General features: G+C 38.9%; 1 protein-coding gene and 1 long non-coding RNA gene across 2 annotated transcripts; both read right to left on the bottom strand.

Moving 5' to 3' along the window:
- Window positions 1-3,789: 3,789 nt before the first annotated feature.
- Window positions 3,790-7,327, bottom strand: LOC100707322 (complement factor H-related protein 1). Its single transcript, XM_005475971.3, has 7 exons — window positions 7,177-7,327; window positions 6,896-7,075; window positions 5,617-5,796; window positions 5,349-5,534; window positions 5,022-5,192; window positions 4,204-4,229; window positions 3,790-4,007 (listed from the first exon to the last, which is right to left on the bottom strand). Exons 1-7 carry the CDS (start codon window positions 7,229-7,231, stop codon window positions 3,984-3,986), a joined length of 822 nt encoding a protein of 273 aa, XP_005476028.1. The 5' UTR covers window positions 7,232-7,327; the 3' UTR covers window positions 3,790-3,983.
- Window positions 7,328-14,683: 7,356 nt separating this feature from the next.
- LOC112842892 (uncharacterized) lies at window positions 14,684-15,872 on the bottom strand. The gene is made up of 2 exons (XR_003214938.1): window positions 15,052-15,872; window positions 14,684-14,932 (listed from the first exon to the last, which is right to left on the bottom strand). It is a non-coding gene; the product is annotated as an uncharacterized LOC112842892 (long non-coding RNA).
- Window positions 15,873-18,903: the final 3,031 nt, after the last annotated feature.

The raw sequence follows: 18,903 nt of genomic DNA, 5'->3' as shown, positions 1-18,903 counted from the left end.
AGATTTGATCAACTGGTCTCTAAATGCAATTCACACTCTCCTCTCAATGAGAAACCTGGGCTCGGGTGAGCCCGAGTGTCCTGGAGGGACGTTCCCAGCCGGATACATGATGGACGGGTGGAGGAACTGGAGGGTCGTGTGCCTCGCGGGACTGTCGATCGAGGACATTGAAGACATCTACCTTTTCGGAACCATGATAATGGGGTTCTTGCTGATCGGAGCTGGCTTGGCCATGGCTTATCGGAAATTGAAGAAGGCGGAAACGGCTGATCAAAACCCCACAAGGCTGCCCGCTGTGATTGAAACCGTGGCACAAGTTGTGACTTCTCAGAATGTGCTCATCAAACGCAGCACGGATAAGATCTTGGAGAAGCTCAAGGCTGTCGTGAGCACTTAGAGTATGCTCTTTGAGCACAAAATTGATAACATCTTGGAGAAGCTCACGGCTCTCCAACTTGAGATTGAGAGACCAGTGACAGACATTTAGATCGACTTTAAAATTGACATGCAGTTGTTCGCACTAAAGGAAACCACCATCATTTCATGCGTCTACCATATCGATGCCAGCTGTGGCCTCGCAGCTGGAGCTGAACATCAAAAAATACTCTCCCTGATAACAGACTCTGTTTAGACTCTTCGTCCCCATCCCACGTCCTTCATCCTGGATTCCAAAGGCCTTCAAACGCTTATCTCCAAGGCCGAGGTCAGACGGGCCCAGCGCATGCTGCAGGACCGGATGCGCTGTCTACACTGGCTTACTCTCACTCGTTACCCACCCCTGTTGCTTGTCATGTGCTTTTGTGCTGAGGTGTTTTTTTCTGTTCTCAAACTGTTCTCCCCTCAGGAGCTCAGTGTGGGTGGAGCTTTTTCCTCCTCCTCTTACCTCATGTTGAGTATTTTCGTTATTTTTCTTATCAGCCTATCTGTCTGACTTGTCTCCCCAATGGGATGTTGTGTAAGTATGTTTGGTCGGAGGGTTCCTTTGTGAGTGTGCATGCGCCAACCAGCACGCTGCCTGCTGTAACCCCTAATTTCCTTCGGGATTAATAAAGTATTTCTGATTCTGATTCTGATTAAAGAAATACATATTAATAGGGTCTATAAGATCTATTGTGATTCCACTAGAAATTGCCAAGTGGAAATGCCAAGGATAACTTCAGGTTTAAAAGCCGATGGGGAAAAATGTGTTAGTCATTTTAATAATTTCCACATCACAGGCATTAGTGCAGGGAAAGGGAAGCTGTCAGGGCTGCAGCGTATACTACAAGGTGTGACAGGTGCCTGTGCAGTACTTCTGGTGTCAACTAATGAAGGTAGAAATAACGAATCAGTATGCGTCTGATGTTTGTGGGAAAACCTTCATATGCCACGATCACCTGATCAGACATCAGAAAATGCACTCTGGTGAGCATGGAAGGGACAGCAGTGCTATTCTCTAGTTTAACTTGTTACTTTTGTGGCTTTGCCTCCACACAGAGTCACATGATACAGTGTAAAACTTAAAATCAGTATTTATTTTCCTATTACAGGTGAGAAAGCACACCAGTGTGAGGAGTGCTTTGACAGTCCACTACAGAAGTGATCATCTGGGAGAGAAAGTCTGGCAGAAGTATGTTATACAAACCACGGGCTTGTTCTCTAGTGCAGTGGTGTTGTTGTTGTCACCAGCTTCTCTCTGCATCTCTTTCCAGATCAGCTTGTAACTTTGGCAAGTGTTGTTTTCTTTTGTTGTCTGCATTAATAAAGACTGCAGAAAGTTGCTGTGCGTCAGTGTGAGGTCTGCATGAAAGAATTTAAAGTCAAGTCAAGTCTAGAAATGCACTTCAGGACTCACTCAGGTAAGGAAGCAAAGGAAATAGTGTAAAGTGTCAAACTGTCAGATATGTGTGGGCTCGTCTGGTTGTGCACGATGGGGAAGTAAACACATGGCATCGTTATGAAGCTTATGAATAAGCTGAATAAGGAAAATGTATTAATGAGTGATCTATCTGCTTCTGTGGGTGTTAGGCTGCTTTTTTGAAATTTGTTGGTTGCACATATCTGGAAAGTATTCATAGTATTTCACATGATGGCCGTAGTGATAGATGTAGCGATACCGAAAAACAGCAGCATCAGGAAGAAGGAACATGAGAAGCTGGAGAAGTACCAAGGGCTCAGAGAAGAGCTTGAGAAGATGTGGAGGGTGAAGGTAACAGTTGTCCCAGTGGTAATCGGAGCACTAGGTGTGGTGGCTCCAGCAGACCCCAGGAACAACATCCGAGATCTTTGTCAAGAAGAGCGCAGTCCTAGGAACAGTTTAGATACTGCGCAGGGCCCTTAAGCTCCCAGGTGTCTGGTAGAAGACCCGAGCTTGAAGGATAGACCGCCCGCAGGGCGAGAGGTGAATTTTTTTATTTATATGCATGTATATATATATATATGTATATATATATATATGTGTGTGTGTGTGTGTGTACAATAAAATGTGTACACTCAAAAAAATGAAATTGGGTGGTTGTTACATGTACAAGATTCAAACTCGTACTTTGAACTAAATAATTTCATGTTTCTATGGTGAATGTAATTAAATCATGTAGCATCTGCTTGAAATTCAGCAACTTAATTTGTTCTTGTTGAGATGACATGATGCAATCTAGTAAGAGTGGTTAGTTGCCTGGACTCATGAAATTCACAAGATCACATTAGATGTCAAACTGCAGCAAAATTGCTGAAGTTTTAAGAGGCAGACAACTAACCCACACCACGTGTATGCTCTCGCTATTTATTGTGGTTTAACCTGTCAAGGACAAAAACGTATAGAGAATTCTACATAAGGCCTTGTAATCATAGCTTTCCTAGTTTTGTTAAGCCTGGATTGACAGCAGTTAGTGCTGTTGCCTCACAGCAAGAAGGGCCTGCGTTCAAATCCACAATCTGGCTGGTTTGCAGTGTGTAATTAGAGTTAGGTTAATCGGTGATTCTAATTTACCCATGAATGTAAGTGCAAATGGTTGTTTGTCTCTATGAAATCATCAACCCCCATATTGGTTCATTAAGCAAGAATAGCAGTAATTGCCTTGATTAACAAAGTAGTTGTTCAAACAACAAGATTTCATTGTGTTTTCCTAAAGTTTTTAACTTGTGTAGAATGAATTAAAACAAATTTCACTTTACATACTTAAATAAATCACTTCAAGTCCTTGCAAGTATACTACGTTGATCCAACGTAATCTGATTACATTAAACCACCAAAGCCAAATGTGTTGGTTTGACATGGTCAAAAATGGGTTATTGTACTTGGTTAAATCATGCGGAAAAAGGTGCCATGATTAAATTGTGTTCATCCAACAAAAGATTTTTTTGAGTGTAAGAACCTTATTAAAGCATTCAGAAAGTGTTTTGGTAATTGGGAAATTATTCAGTTTTTAAACAGTAAAGAAATAAAAACAAAGTTATTATTTTCACGAGGCTTTTCCCATAACTTTGGTTGGAACTGTTTGACAATTCGATATTTTAAATAATGTTCACATTTGGAAAAAGTGATAAAGTTTTTCTCAAACTTTTTGCCATGATCAATAAATCAAAACTGCAAAGACAAACAAACAAACAAACAAACAAACAAACAAACAAACAAACAAACAAACAAACAAACAAAAAGAAATGTGTGAGTTTGTAGGTGTGTGACTGTCTGGAGGCTCCAGAAAAGAAACCACATGTGAGAACTTTCAGCAACTTGTCACCCTGAACAGGACAGCTAGGTTTAAATCAGTGCTCTTCAGATACTAAACAATGAAACACACAAAGCAGGAGCAGTTTTGATGGTAAAATCTGAGACTTTATTCAGTTTGGTGGTGTTTGTGTCTCAAATAAGAGCACACAAACCATTTTCTCTTAAATGTTTGAAGATGAAAATGAGAAGCTAACACAGGATGTGACGATGCGATCAAATATCAGGTGTCTCCTTTAAAAGCTCCAAAGTGGTGAGCAAATCCTCAGCTACAGGTTTAGTCACAGTCGAATAGACTTGCCTGGTTAGAAGAACAGATGCTTTATGAATAAATTACAAATATAATACATTTTTTAAAATGTAAAAACCAGAGGAAAAAAATAAAGTGTGAAAACTAAGTATAAAAATCAAGTTGTGATTCTTCATTTGAAACACCTTCAAATGACAGATGAGAGCAATAAGGATACACAGCATTTCTTTTAAAGAGGAACACTCACCACTGCATGCTCCACCCTGTTACAACCTGTAAACAGTGATGCAGAAGCTCAGTGTGAAAACTTCACTTACTTAACATTTGCAGATGAGACGTGTTCAGCTTCCTACATGTCCACAAGCTGCTGCCAGTTTTTATCAGGTTTAATATTTTGTTGAATCGACTTTACTGGGATACTGTTTAAATCACTGCATGAGTCAGAAGTTTCTATAGAAGTGGATGTTTGTTTACTGAATAATCACCTGTGTTTACACGAGTCACAAAGTAAACAACATATATATCCGCCTCATTGAAAGTGATCACACAGTAAACTCTGTTTAAAGCGTTCTGCATGTTTTAAAGAAATACATATTCATCGGGTCTATAAGATCTATTGTGATTCCACTAGAAATTGCCAAGTGGAAATGCCAAGAATAACTTCAGGTTTAAATCATCACAGGCATTAGTGCAGGGAAAGGGAAGCTGTCAGGGCTGCAGCAAACACTACAAGGTGTGACAGGTGCCTGTGCAGTACTTCTGGTGACAACTAATGAAGGTAGAAACAACGAATCAGTGAATCAGCAGAGTTGTTTTTTCTGTGTGTGTCTAAAGGAGTTTAAAGTTGTAAAAGCCTGGTTGGATTTAACGACACTGAGAGACATTAAGTGCTCAGATCTTTTAAATGTAGTTGTTATTAAAATGATTCATGTTCAGTTGTTTTATTTATTAAAACGTTTTCTTTCTTATAAGTAATATAAATGTGTTAACATGTAGGCAACACAGTGCTGAAAACCCTTTTCTGACTGACACGTTCAAACATAAAGAGTTTACAGTAATACTTACATTCAGTTGCCTCCATTCTTCCATTGATGCACCGAATGTTAGAATAATGTTTCAATGACCAGCTGTGTGGTTTCACACACTCCACTCTCTTTTCCTCACCATTTTCTATGTACACAGTTCCCACAGATATGTATTCAGGATGGTCATCGGTGTTGACAGCACAGACATTAGCTGGACAAAAGAAACAACCATAAAATTAAACATTCTCATTCATTCATGCACTGATACAAGCGTCATGTGATAATTTCTTTTTAAACTTACTGTTGATTATTGCCAATTCATGAAAGTAAATACATAAATGCAGATCTTAGTAAACTGTCAGCTTACTACATGTTGGCCCTGCTGTCCAGTTTCCTTGTATACAAACAGATTTTTTGTTGTGTGCTCCCTCTGCAGTGTATCCGTCTTCACACTCATACTGCACTTCTGAACCTGCAGCAAACACCTCCTGGTATCCATGAATGATGACTGCATGGGGGATTTTAGGAGGTGCACTGCATGCACTCATACTTCCTGTAAAAATAAAAAGTCATGAATAGAAGCAGAAAAAAAAGTGTTGAACAGCTAACTGGAGTCAAACATGTAGCAGACTTACTCTCACAGACTGGTGCAGAGGACCATTTTCCATTTCCACAGGTAGTGGTGGTGATCTGGTTTTGGTGCTCAAATCCTCCATCACATGTTATCCTTAGTCTACTTCCATCCTCATACCAGCCGTTTGAGTTTTCAGGGTACTTTCCATTGGGAATAGTTGGTGGAAGGCAGCTGCTTTCATCTGAGGAAGAACAGACCAGAGTCACCATCAGCACTTTGAGATTTTACAGAGTAACTTTTACATTCATAATTAAAACTTTCTGATTGCCAACAGCAACATGCCGCATTAAACGTTGTGAATAGTTATTTCAAGGAATTACTGGAAGAGAGTTTTTTTAATTTACTTGGGTGAGACTGAAATTCCTGATTTGTAGTTCTTTAAAACTACTATAAATAAATTTTTTTACACTTGGCACAAAAACATTAAATTAAACGTCACGATTCTGCAATTATATTTTATTGCTTTTTATATTTATTTACTGAAATAATCAGATTCCATTGTTCTTTTTCTCAGATGAGTCTATTTATTAGCGAATCTAAACTAATTACATCATTTTTTAAAAACATAATTTATACTGACGCTTTTAAAGCTAATTCACCATTCCCAGTACTGACCTACATTAAATTCCACATTATATGTTGTGAATAGTTTATTCAAGGAATTACTGGAAGAGAGTTTTTTCATTTTTCTTTTAAATCGGAGGAAAACCAGACCAAAGTCACCATCAATAGTTTAACAATATTAACTGTTAGGGTTCAGGGTTAGGGTAAGTGTTCATAAAAGTCACGATCAATGATGAATTTCCATCTTAACCATGAAGAGAAGCAACACGTATTTTCTTGGAAGAAATGTAATTTTCTTTTATTTATGGCAGAAAGATTCTTGATAAGCTAAGACCTCTGTGGTATTTAACTTTAAAACTCCATAAACAGCAATGTGTCCCTGCATGAACAGTTAATTCAAGTCCCAAACTCTGATTTGTATGTCCTGTACCTCATAATATTGTGTTTTATTTAGTTTATAACTTTTTTAGAGTTAAAATTAAAGCTTCACCATCCTGACATAAGATTGAACATTGTCTTTATTTGCTGATCAGTCTATTTTTTAGCTCATTTCTTATTTTTTGAGACAACTGATTACATAATTTTTTAATTATATATATATGTATATATATATATATATAGATAGATAGATAGATAGATAGATAGATAGATAGATATATTTAAGCTATTAAGCATATTCACCATTCCCAGTATAGACATATATATGTAACACTTACCTATACATTGTGGTTCATGAGACCATTTCCCACGTTCACAGGTACTGGTTGCCCACCAATCCTCCACTACAGGTTTATATCCATTATCACAGGAATAAGTGATCGTGGTTCTGTCAAAGTAAGTCTCTTGTTCGGGGATAAAATAACCATGAACCAGTCTGGGAGCATCACAGCGCTGTGCTGAAATACAATAAAAACAAACAAACAAACAAACCCCATAAAAATGCACATTAGATAAATAACCAACAACTTCAAATAAATACATAAATAAATGTCCTCACCGAGAAGCACTCCAGGAAAGAAAACCAGGACAAATCCAAGAGACCTGAGACACATTTTGCAGGAACAAATTCACAAAGCAGAGCAGAGTAGAACCTTGTTCTTCTGAACCAGTTAATAATTAGTCATCAAAGCTGAAAAGTTGGGAAACAGTAAACATTACACTGAGTAATTCTGGCTGTTGTTAAACACAATTCACAAATAGACACTGCGTGCACATTTTATAAATGTAAATAGTGGAAATTAGAGTCCTTAAATGTGCACACACACACATTTTGTACAGCTGTTGTTTCATTTACTGTGAACTTTAAATTTCTCTCACTTTGAAACATAGTGAACGTCAAGAAAACACCGCTCAGTTGCAACTGCTTGTATTTATTTCTTTCCTCCTGCATTTGTCAGATAATGTTTTGTACAAAAATCTATGAGGTTATTTACAGTCCAGGTTTCCAACTGACTTCCCGGACAGCCGTAATCAGAGTTCAACATTGTGAAACCTCAAACAGCAGTCACGTCAAAGCACAGACGTTCAGCAAAGACTGAATCCTAAAGCCAGAAACAAAACAAGCAAAAAGGATGTTGACTGTGTTGACTGTGTTCAATAATATTGTTATCATGATATTTGTTTTGCTGTGAAAGATTCAGTTCTTATTGAGCCTTGCATGCTCTCTATATTTTCTTTTGAGGAACATGTGTTGGGTAGATTGAGGTAAAATTAAGTGAAAGGACAGATGTTTAAAAAACAAAAATAGCAATGGATGAATTACATATGAGTTTTAGTTTCCTACTATTCTCACTCTATTAACAGCTGGCTGAGAGCTGGGAGCTTTCTCTGGATAAATCTGACATCTCAGGGGAATCACAGGACAGCAGTTTATATAAACTGTTAGATCCTGACACATCGCTATGCTGATGAATACAGGCTTTGTTACTGTACAGTGTCTTAAAACTTGTGCATCGCTTTTACTATTTGCTTGTTCTCGGCATGCTGTGCAAGGCTGCAGGTGTTTATTAAATTCAGTATTACATATTAAAAGAATCCAACATTAATCTTACACATGTGAAGTGTGTTTGAGTCTAATCCAGGGATGTCAGACTCATTTTACATTGTGTGGCACTATAGCCTAAAGTGGGCTTGACCAGTGAAACTGTCCATCAGTGAAAAGAAGTTTAGTTAAAAATCAAATCACTGAGACATCGTAAGAAAGATAAAGACAGACTATTGGAACAGTACAACTTTTTTTCCACACAATAAAAAAATGCTGCTATAATAAAAGAAATAAGTATTTCAGTGATACTCTTTGAGCACAAATTGGAATAAATAAATGTGTAAAATGACCAAAGAAAATTGGCTGATTAAATTAGCTCATTGCCCAGATTGTGCAGTAATTATAAAACAAGAATGTTTCTGTTATTCAAAGAAAATTTTCTATTTTCTTATTTTTCCTTTTTTTATTTATCACTTAATTACTTTGAGGGACTATGAATAGCCACAGATCTTTATCAGCTGGTAATGTCAGCAACCTGCTCTCCTCTGCCGCTTACAGGTCTGCTTACTTAAGATACCTGCAGCATAATCTGGAATAAACTGGAGCGAATGACCATAGTTTAAGAAGTAGTTTTTATTTAATGAAATAAATGCCTCAAGTGGAAATAGAACAACATTTTTAGACTATTGCTTCTACGTTTATGATGTTATAATCTTTAAACGTTAATTGTCTGTTTTTCTTTTTTTAATACCTTGAGCTGCAAGAAGATGGGGAGAACAGCAGGTTCCACAGAAAGCCGTACCTACCGCACACTCCAACTCACAATGAACGATGCCATGAAACACCCAACTGCTGATTCAGTCATAACTAAAGCAAGAAAACTGATACATGCTGTAAGAAAATCATCAGTGGCAAATGAAGAGATGATCAAAAGGTGTTGCAAAACTCTGTTCCGGGATTGTACCACTCATTGGAACAGTACTTTTGACATGTTGTGACGACTGCTAGAAACCAGAGCTGAACTAAACCAACTGCTTGAGCAGCTGGTGATGGACACACACACAAGTGATTGGGCCCTCGAAGGAGACTTCTGGAGAAACGTCTTTTTAACAGATGAGACCAAAGTGGAGGTTTGGCCATAATGCACAGCAGTACCTTCAGCAAAAATCAAACACAGCACAAACACCTCAAGCCAACTGTCAAGCAAGCTGGTTCAAGGGTGGTGATTTGGGCTTGTTCTGCAGCCACAAGAGAGAGGCACCTTGCAGTCGACGAACTCCTCTGTATGCCAAAGTTTTCTAGAGTCAAATGTGAGGCCGTCTGTCTGACAGCTAAAGCTTCTCCTAAGTTAGACCATGCAACAGGATAATGACCCCAAGCACAGCAGCAAATATACAGCATGGAAGTCCAGACCTCAACCTGACTGAAATGCTGTGTCTCAAGGATTGCTTTCAAATGTCAATGAATTGAAGCAGCTGAAGTTATTGCTGCTAACTGCTGGTTCTGTAAACTACTCAATCATTGAATGACTGCGACACTGAACTAAAACAAATGCCTGGATCCTAAATTGTGGATATCCTATTGTGGTGATCTAAAATGTAACACTAAATGTGATTCAGAGTTTTTTTCTTTTGTATATGTTATTTTACATCCAGTGGTTAATATATGCTAAAGATGCAAAACTAAATCAAAATGTGGGCTATTGATTCTAAAAACAGAAATCGCAACAAAGTTCAGCATTTACTACAACCACAATTAAATCACCTGAGGAGCTTTACTGATGAAATTATAACAGTTGAATCTATGTGCAGTGAGATTTACTGATCAATGATCACAGGGGAGATTCATGCCATAAAGAAGACTGTCATGAAACGTAGGTGGCATCTGATCTACAGTAACCGCTTAAGCTAAGCTGTCTATACAGCACGGCTCTCTGATTTTTCTTTATATTTTTGTTTTGTTTGTCTTCTTGTTTTATTTAATTGCTTCTGGGATTTGGATCTAACAAGTAAAGTATGCATATTATGCACACATACAAACACACATGCAGCAATCACCCATTTCTTGTATTTATACTTAAGACAATTTATTCTTGAATGAAGACATCGATCAGTCACATGTAAAATATAGCCAATTGTGTTTATTGTTCCACCCCATCTCTCTAACCTGTCTGTTCAAAAGTGAACACAGGTTAGGGAGATGATGGAGGAAATGGTGGGGGGTGTAAAGAAAAAGGTAAAAGAAAGGTAGAAGAGGAAAAAAGAGGTAAAAAAAAGTGATAGAAAGGAGGAAATAGAGAAGAGAAAACCCCAACAATCCCCTCTGAGCAAGCACTGGGCGACAGTGGATAGGAAAAACTCCCTTTAAAAGGAAGAAACCTATGACAGAACCAGGCTCTAGAGGGAGCAGTCAACTGTCGGGACTGGTTGGGGGGTGAGGGTGAAAAAAGAGAGAGAGAGGGAGATAGGGGAGGGAGATGGGGAAGGTGTCAGGAGTTAAAGGGACGGAGATGGGAGAGAACAGAGGAGAGGTGAAAATTAAGATGGAACAGAGGTGGAGGAAGACGTGGTTTTTCCTTCAGCTCCATTCATTTACATATTTGTCCTAAAATTGATGCCAGTGGGCTTATAAGCGGTTGGTGTTAAAAAAGCCCCAAATATAAGTATATAAATATGAATTTTAGGACACAATGTTGAGACCAAATTAGGTGAAAAGCCGAAGCAGCCAGTTCCGCTTCTTCTTCTTCTTCTTAATTTGCGGTATCTCTGGCAGGGTCTTAACTTCGGTTTCGAGTTCAGCCACCTTGGCAGTAAACATTTTCTGTTTGTCTCGTAGCCTTTGCAAAGATTCCTGGACGCACAATGCAGTCGAGTCCTCTTTTTCTATCTTTTCTTGTTGTTCGGTGTCTTCTTCTTTCAGAGGCTCCTGCAGAGACATTGCAGTCGATGGCAGCAAGTCCTTTTTCTCTGTCTTCTCCTGTCCTCCAGTGTCATTTTCTTTCAGAGGCTCAGATCTTTGCATTTCATTTGCATCGGCAGAATTTTGTTCATTTTGCTCCTTTGTGACTTTGAGGTAGGAAGCTCTGGCTTCTTTCAGCTCTTGGTCAAGAGACTCTACCTTCAAATCATGAAGGGCCTTGTTGGAGAGCAGCTGGGATTTCAGGTCACTGATTTCTGTCTTGAGTGACTCCTTCTCCTGGCTATGTTTAATGGCCTGCTCTTTCAGTTGATTTTGAGCTGCCATGAGCTGTTTCTGGAGCATCTCTATCTGCTCTCGTTGATTCCTACATTGGACCTCAAATTCAGCCTCCTTAGAGGACTTCAGGCCTACAGAGTCGGTGTGTGAAGCCTCTGCGGTTGGAGTGGCAGACTCCACACACTGCTCTGTGGTAGGGTGGCTGATTTGTTCCTGCAGGGATAGCATCACCTCATCCAGTCTGACAATTGCTTGATTGTCATTTGTGAGAGCCTCTCTTTCACTCTTGTTATCGGGCTTATTTCTAGAAGCCTCCTCCAGCTGCTCTATGAGGTCTTTAACTGTTTCCTCATGATTTCTTTTGTTGTTGTACATTTGTGCATAAAGTTTGGTCAGCTGAAACTGGTGATAAGAGGCCCTCTTGTTAGCAGCAACCATGTGCCAATAAAGGTCGTTCTGATGGTTTTGGGAGGCTTGAAGTTGCTGTCTGAGAGCAGCAATCTCGTGCCATGGATTAAACTGGACTGCGCCCTGATGGGGTCTAAATCTGGGATTGGACTGATGTTGCCAAGTCCCTCCATTAGGCCCAGGGTTTTGTCCACTGGGGTTATGCACATTTCCCTGTGTCTCCATAGTCATGTCCTCCTTTACTTCTGAGATAGTGAGGGATTCAGGATTTTCCCTTTCAGAAGTTGCCCGAGTGTTTTCTTGCATTTCTGCAATTCTCGGGTTTGTTCCATCAGCTGCGTTGTTTTGAGCTTCTAGAAGAGCCCGAGCATATGCCCGAGTAATCGGTCTTCTTGGCTCTTCAGCCACTCTTTGCTGTTGTTGCTTTTTTGTTTTCTTTGTTTTCATGACCGTTTCTGTTTGAGCTTGTGCCACGGGAGATTTTTCAGTATTTGGTCCTCCGGGTTTTTCAAGCTCATTTTTTGGTCTTTGCAGGATTGTTATTTTTGGAGTGATGACCGTTTCTGTTTGAGCTTGTGCCACGGGAGATTTTTCAGTATTTGGTCTTCCGGGTTTTTCAAGCTCATTTTTTGGTCTTTGCAGGATTGTTATTTTCGGTGCAATGACCATTTCTGTTTGAGCTTGTGCCACGGGAGATTTTTCAGTATTTGGTCTTCCAGGTTTTTCAAGCTCATTTTTTGGTCTTTGCAGGATTGTTATTTTCGGTGCAATGACCGTTTCTGTTTGAGCTTGTGCCACGGGAGATTTTTCAGTATTTGGTCTTCCGGGTTTTTCAAGCTCATTTTTTGGTCTTTGCAGGATTGTTATTTTTGGAGTGATGACTGTTTCTGTTTGAGCTTGTGCCACGGGAGATTTTTCAGTATTTGGTCCTCCGGGTTTTTCAAGCTCATTTTTTGGTCTTTGCAGGATTGTTATTTTTGGAGTGATGACCGTTTCTGTTTGAGCTTGTGCCACGGGAGATTTTCAGTATTTGGTCTTCCGGGTTTTTCAAGCTCATTTTTTGGTCTTTGCAGGATTGTTATTTTCGGTGCAATGACCATTTCTGTTTGAGCTTGTGCCACGGGAGATTTTTCAGTATTTGGTCTTCCAGGTTTTTCAAGCTCATTTTTTGGTCTTTGCAGGATTGTTATTTTCGGTGCAATGACCGTTTCTGTTTGAGCTTGTGCCACGGGAGATTTTTCAGTATTTGGTCTTCCGGGTTTTTCAAGCTCATTTTTGGTCTTTGCAGGATTGTTATTTTTGGAGTGATGACTGTTTCTGTTTGAGCTTGTGCCACGGGAGATTTTTCAGTATTTGGTCTTCCGGGTTTTTCAAGCTCATTTTTTGGTCTTTGCAGGATTGTTATTTTTGGAGTAATGACCGTTTCTGTTTGAGCTTGTGCCACGGGAGATTTTTCAGTATTTGGTCTTCCAGGTTTTTCAAGCCCATTTTTTGGTCTTTGCAGGATTGTTATTTTCGGTGCAATGACCGTTTCTGTTTGAGCTTGTGCCACGGGAGATTTTTCAGTATTTGGTCTTCCGGGTTTTTCAAGCTCATTTTTTGGTCTTTGCAAGATTGTTATTTTTGGAGTGATGACCATTTTCGTTTGTGCTTCTGCCATTGTCGATGGTTGAGCGTTTGCGTCTGCGTTTCTGTGCGTCTGCCTTATCTTTGTTTTAACAACCAGGTTGTTGTGTGTTTCTGCCATCCGAGATCCACTACAGTTGGTTGAATGTCTCCCCTATTTAAGGGTTTTGCCAGTAGAATGTTCTCTGACATCACAGGCTGTTCCTTTGAAGTGCTGCTCCTTTGAAGTACCATGATTGGAGCAATTCAAAATAAAATGCCTACAAACCTACTGTAAAGGAAAGGCTTTTATTTTGTAGCATATACTGATTTAACACTATAAAAGCTACTCTACAGAAATTGCAGTAAAAAATAAAACAAAAGCAAAATATAAGTTCAATAAATGGTTGTTAAAAACCCTAACCAAAGTAGAAGACGACTGTTCAGTGGAAAAGTACTCAACATTCTAGAGATTCTCATGCATAATAATTTCTTTTATAATTTAAACTAGGGCAAGTAGAAAACTTTGATATTTAGGGAAAGATGTTTATGAACGCTATCCAATGAGAGTTACTGAATGACTGTAGGCAGTGAGATCTTGGTGGTTGCCAAGGTGACAGAATGTCATCTATGTTTTGTTTTAAATTCAGTTTCAATGCTGAATCTAAGAAACAACAGGCTGTAGAGGGAGACTTTAATAGAGGTTTACTAACTTTTACTATCATATCTATTGTGGAAAAACCTGTATATATTTAGCATAATATATTCTAAGTATACAAACTAAAATTCACAGGAGAGCTTATGAGACCACAAACACTGTTGAGATCCAGTTCAGAGACACAGGTTTTGCGGAGGTGAAGCCTAGAGGACAGCTGGCAGCTACAGATTTGCTCATCTGCTTTTTTCCTCACAATTTCAACATTATGACTAAACTAATGCAGGTATGAGAATCAGGCATAGGCTGTGTTCTGAAAGGTGTCTTTGAAAAACTGTAATACATGTATATGTATTACATTTTTAAAATTAGAATAAAAAATTTATTGGCATAAACCTGAGTTGTCATATACATCTGTGAGTTTATGTGCACAACAGTATGCACATGTGGTCTGTGCATGTACACACATGAAGAATCTGACATTGCAGCATCTATGAAAGTGTTCATTGTGTAGAGCTCACAACCCAAACCTCTACTAGAAAACTGTTAAAAAAAATACTAGTTTCAATATTTAAACAGTCATTTGTAGATGTTCTAAGTATGTACAAAGAAAAAACAGATCCACTCTTTTAGCAGACAAAGCAATACAAAGACGTCTCTGATGATGAAACATTGAATTCAGACCTCAGCCAGCCATCGACACTTTATGGATTCAGTGTACACATCATGTATTGACTGCATTCAAAGTTCAAAACATTTATGGACAGTTTGGTGTTTAAAGAACAATCAGCACTAAAACTGTGCAAAGAAAAGAAACATGTTTTGTTGTTGCTCTGCAGGTTCTGGTTGAAGAGTTTCAGAAAGGTCGTGCTGTCAGTTGGGTTCTCTGAATACTCTGCACACTTCCTGATTAAAATACAAATAAAAAAAATAATTTTCAAACTGCTGTGTAAATGTTATCCACAATTTAATATACTTCTTTGAAATGTATATATTTGAAAAGTAAATCAAAGAATTACACTTACATAAAAAATGTCAGCTGTGGGACAACCTAAACATAATCAGACAAAAGCAACAAAGGGGGCATATCAGTTAGAAGCTCAGATCCAGTAAACTCTATTAGTGAGGACGGATTTACTGCATTCAAAGATAAACCTACAGAGGAAAATCCTCTCTGTTCTTAAAGAGCCAGACTGCTTTTATTCTTCATGTTTTACTTTTATTCCATATTAACATTTGCTGGCAAAACTGCTTGCAATCATAGACAATGGCTCCCACTCCCTCCATAACACACTGGACAATCTGAAGAACAGTTTCAGGAATAGATTTCTTCAACTTCACTGTCTGAGGGGAACGTTACAGGAGGTCGTTCCTTCCTGCTGCTATCAGACTCTGTAATTCATCCACTTGGGTCAGATCCACACATGCAGAACAGGATTAAACACACCTAACTGCACTCTGTTACTTTGGTACACCACGGCATATATTTGCACACATATTTTATATTTATATATATATATATTTATGGTTGTATTTATACCTATATCTCAATATTTATCTCAATATTTATCTGTTAATGTCTCTGACATGACATGAGTTTGGCTGTTGGAAGTTGGAACGAGTCTATAGGCAAACATCAGCTGCAGCCTTTAACAAACAGCAATGTTAGGTTTCTATTTCAATATGTTCCTGTGTGGGAAATGTTTATTTATTTGTTTTCTTTCACTATTCTTCTTGAAATGATGTGTTAATTAGATCCTGGAGAATGAAGTTTCATGTATGTTAGCTGTTACAGGAAAAAAGAAACTGAAAGAGAAACAAGTTAAAATATAAAGAGATCGTTTATATACTTACATGTACTCAGAAATATTCTTCTATTAGTGCACCGAACATTGATATAATAGTCTTTTGTTGTACAAGGAAAAGGCTTCGTCTCTCCTTCCCGCATGTATTCAGATGATGATTTCACAAGAACATGACGAGCATATCTAGCAGGATCCACCACACAGAACGCTTCTTTAATAAACTTTTGGAGAGAAAATAATTTTTTGATACCTTCACAGGTGGGTAGTTTGGATCAGTGAGCATCACTGTAACACCTCACAGCCTCTGGACCAGCTAGTTTGTAATACCGATTGCTCTGGTATTTCAAATACATTGGACCTTCTTCCACAATTACAGCATTTTTAATGTATGGGCGGGCTCCACACGACTGAACTAAAATAAGAGAAAGTGACTGTAACAAAATGATGATTGTGTACTCAGCTGTTTAGTTTTCCAAATCTTTGAATTCCTGTACAGCTTACCCAACCAGTCAACATCAATGATTTTTGCAGTGATCAACAACTCATTCATTCATTCATTCATTAACGCTGGCTTCTAATTCCAATCCAGCTGCCTGTTGTCATTCAAAAAACTAAATTAAATATATATAAACTGAATTTGATGTATATGCTGATTAAGTGGAAAAGGTTGTGAGCAACTTACTATTCATCAGCATGGGTCTACTGTCTCTGTTATTTGAGTCAGAGGTGCTAGAAGATGCTGCAGGATACAGAGCAGATAACGTACATATACAGACAACACATCAGTCAGCTTCACTTTATAAACTTCTTTGACTTATAAATCAGTCCTGCTGCCAGCTGTACCTCCCTGATATGTCATCGCAGCGAATCATCCTGCCCCCAGTATCCTCTTCTGTCACAACAACCCTCTGCAGCTCCTCTTGCACCACATCCATGAGCTGAGGTCTTTCTCTTTTCTTCCTGCTTGGCAGCTCCATCTTCAACATCCTCTGTCCAATATCTTCACTATCCCTCCTCTGCACATGTCCAAACCATCTCAGCCTTGCATCTTTGACTTTATGTCCTAACTGAACAACCTGAGCTGATGGACTCATTTCTAATCTTCTTCCTGGTCACTCCTGATGAAAATCCACTCTGATGCCACTTCCACTTCCTGTCTTTTTATCAGTGCCACCATCTTTAAACCATACATCAGAGCTGGTTTCACAGTTCACCTCAGACAGTCATCTCCACTCACTCCACCATGCATGCACTCTTCTTCTTGTCTTGTGCACCGTCTGTTACTTTGGTTGACCCAAGGTATCTCTACTACTACTTCTACTGCTTGCATCTTCACTTTTCCACCTGCGCTATCAGTTCCTTTCTTGGCACTGTATCGTCTGCTTTCTCTGGATCCACAAAGACACAGTGTAACTCCTTCTGACCTTTTCTATACTTTTCTATCAACACTTTCAAAGTAAACAATCTTTCTTGGCATGAAGCCGTGCTGCTGTTCACTGACAGCCACCTCTCTTTTTAACCTAGCTTCACTCTTTCCCACAGCTTCGTGGTTTGGCTCATCAGCTTTATACCTCTATACTTTCTGCACATCACCCTTGTCACTGAAAATTAGTACCAATACACTGTTTCTGATTTTACAGAGTCTCATTTCTTCCCTGAACTCTGCACATCATTCTTCATTCTGAAGCTTCCCCCATTCAGTTCTTGCGTCTTTCTTCACTCTCTTGCTCTTCTTGATTTCCAGAGTTATTTTAGATTTTCAGACTGCACCTGCAAATTCCACCTGTGTGCACCTTCATCCACTTTTATGTCACCCTGTGTTCCTCCGTCTTCCTCAAATGTGTTCACCACAGCCATTTCCATCTTTGTCTCAAAATCTACTACCATCTGTCCTTCAGTATTGTTCTCTTTAACAACATAGCTATCAGCACCTCCTCATCCCACCTTTGTTTCCTATACTCCTCCTTCCAAAGGACACTTTCTACCACTTCATTCCTCTGACATCAAATTTGTGAAAATATGCACCGATGACCCTGTCTGACACTCTCTTCACCTCCACAACACTATACACATGCGCTTGCTTTAAGGTTATCCCTATTCTGTTTCTCTCCCAGGCTACTGCATGGTTTGAGTCCACCCCCAATTTTCATTTGTATTTCTTTTGTGGCTCACTAAATGATGTTGTTCTATAACCAACGATTTGCAAGTCTTGTTTGTCAGTCAAAATAAAGAAAGATGTGTGAATGAGTGTTTTCAAAACATTGCTATAAGGTATATCTATATTTTATAAAGAGAATAAATACATGGTTTTGCTGAACGTCTGTGCTTTGACGTGACTGCTGTTTGAGGTTTCACAATGTTGAACTCTGATTACGGCTGTCCGGGAAGTCAGTTGGAAACCTGGACTGTAAATAACCTCATAGATTTTTGTACAAAACATTATCTGACAAATGCAGGAGGAAAGAAATAATTACAAGCAGTTGCAACTGAGCGGTGTTTTCTTGACGTTCACTATGTTTCAAAGTGAGAGAAATTTAAAGTTCACAGTAAATGAAACAACAGCTGTACATGTCAAGAGATTTATTCTAAAGACACTTCTTCAGCTAAGAGTCTAAGAGGAGAAACACACACAGACGCTGCAGCATTTACATGTATACAAGGGCGATCACAGAACGCTCACACCAGAGTGGGGGCCCTGCGATGCACGCTCTGCTCTTGCACTTGTCTTTATTTATACACAAGAAAAATGAATACATTTGACGTGAGCATGTGCGTATGTGATTGTGTGTGTGTGAGTGTGTGTGTGTGTGTGTGTGTGTGTGTGTGTGTGTGTTCGAGGTCAGAACTGCTTGTTTGTCTTCTTACTATCGCTGTGAGAAGACTCAGATACAAATATCAGAACATGTTTTATAAAGAACAATAAGTCCTGAACAATGAAAAGAACAACCAGCTCTAAGCAAGGAAATGATCATCATGCAGCATTCTATCACAAGCAAACTTATATCATTAAAAGCTTATACTGACTAAAAAATACAATACCCTAAAAAAATACAATTTTCTATTGACAGTACA

This window comes from Oreochromis niloticus, linkage group LG18, assembly GCF_001858045.2.
Source record: "Oreochromis niloticus isolate F11D_XX linkage group LG18, O_niloticus_UMD_NMBU, whole genome shotgun sequence".
NCBI lineage: Eukaryota > Metazoa > Chordata > Actinopteri > Cichliformes > Cichlidae > Oreochromis > Oreochromis niloticus.
This window is presented reverse-complemented; position numbering and strand designations above follow the sequence as displayed.

Bases quoted from the DNA above. Each gene is read 5' to 3' on its own strand.
- LOC100707322 (XM_005475971.3), bottom strand. From the start codon at position 7,231: ATGTGTCTCAGGTCTCTTGGATTTGTCCTGGTTTTCTTTCCTGGAGTG. The intron at 7,076-7,176 runs GTGAGGACATTT...ATTGTATTTCAG, and splicing joins CTTTCCTGGAGTGCTTCTCG to CACAGCGCTGTGATGCTCCC. The intron at 5,535-5,616 runs GTAAGTCTGCTA...TTATTTTTACAG, and splicing joins CTCTGCACCAGTCTGTGAGA to GAAGTATGAGTGCATGCAGT.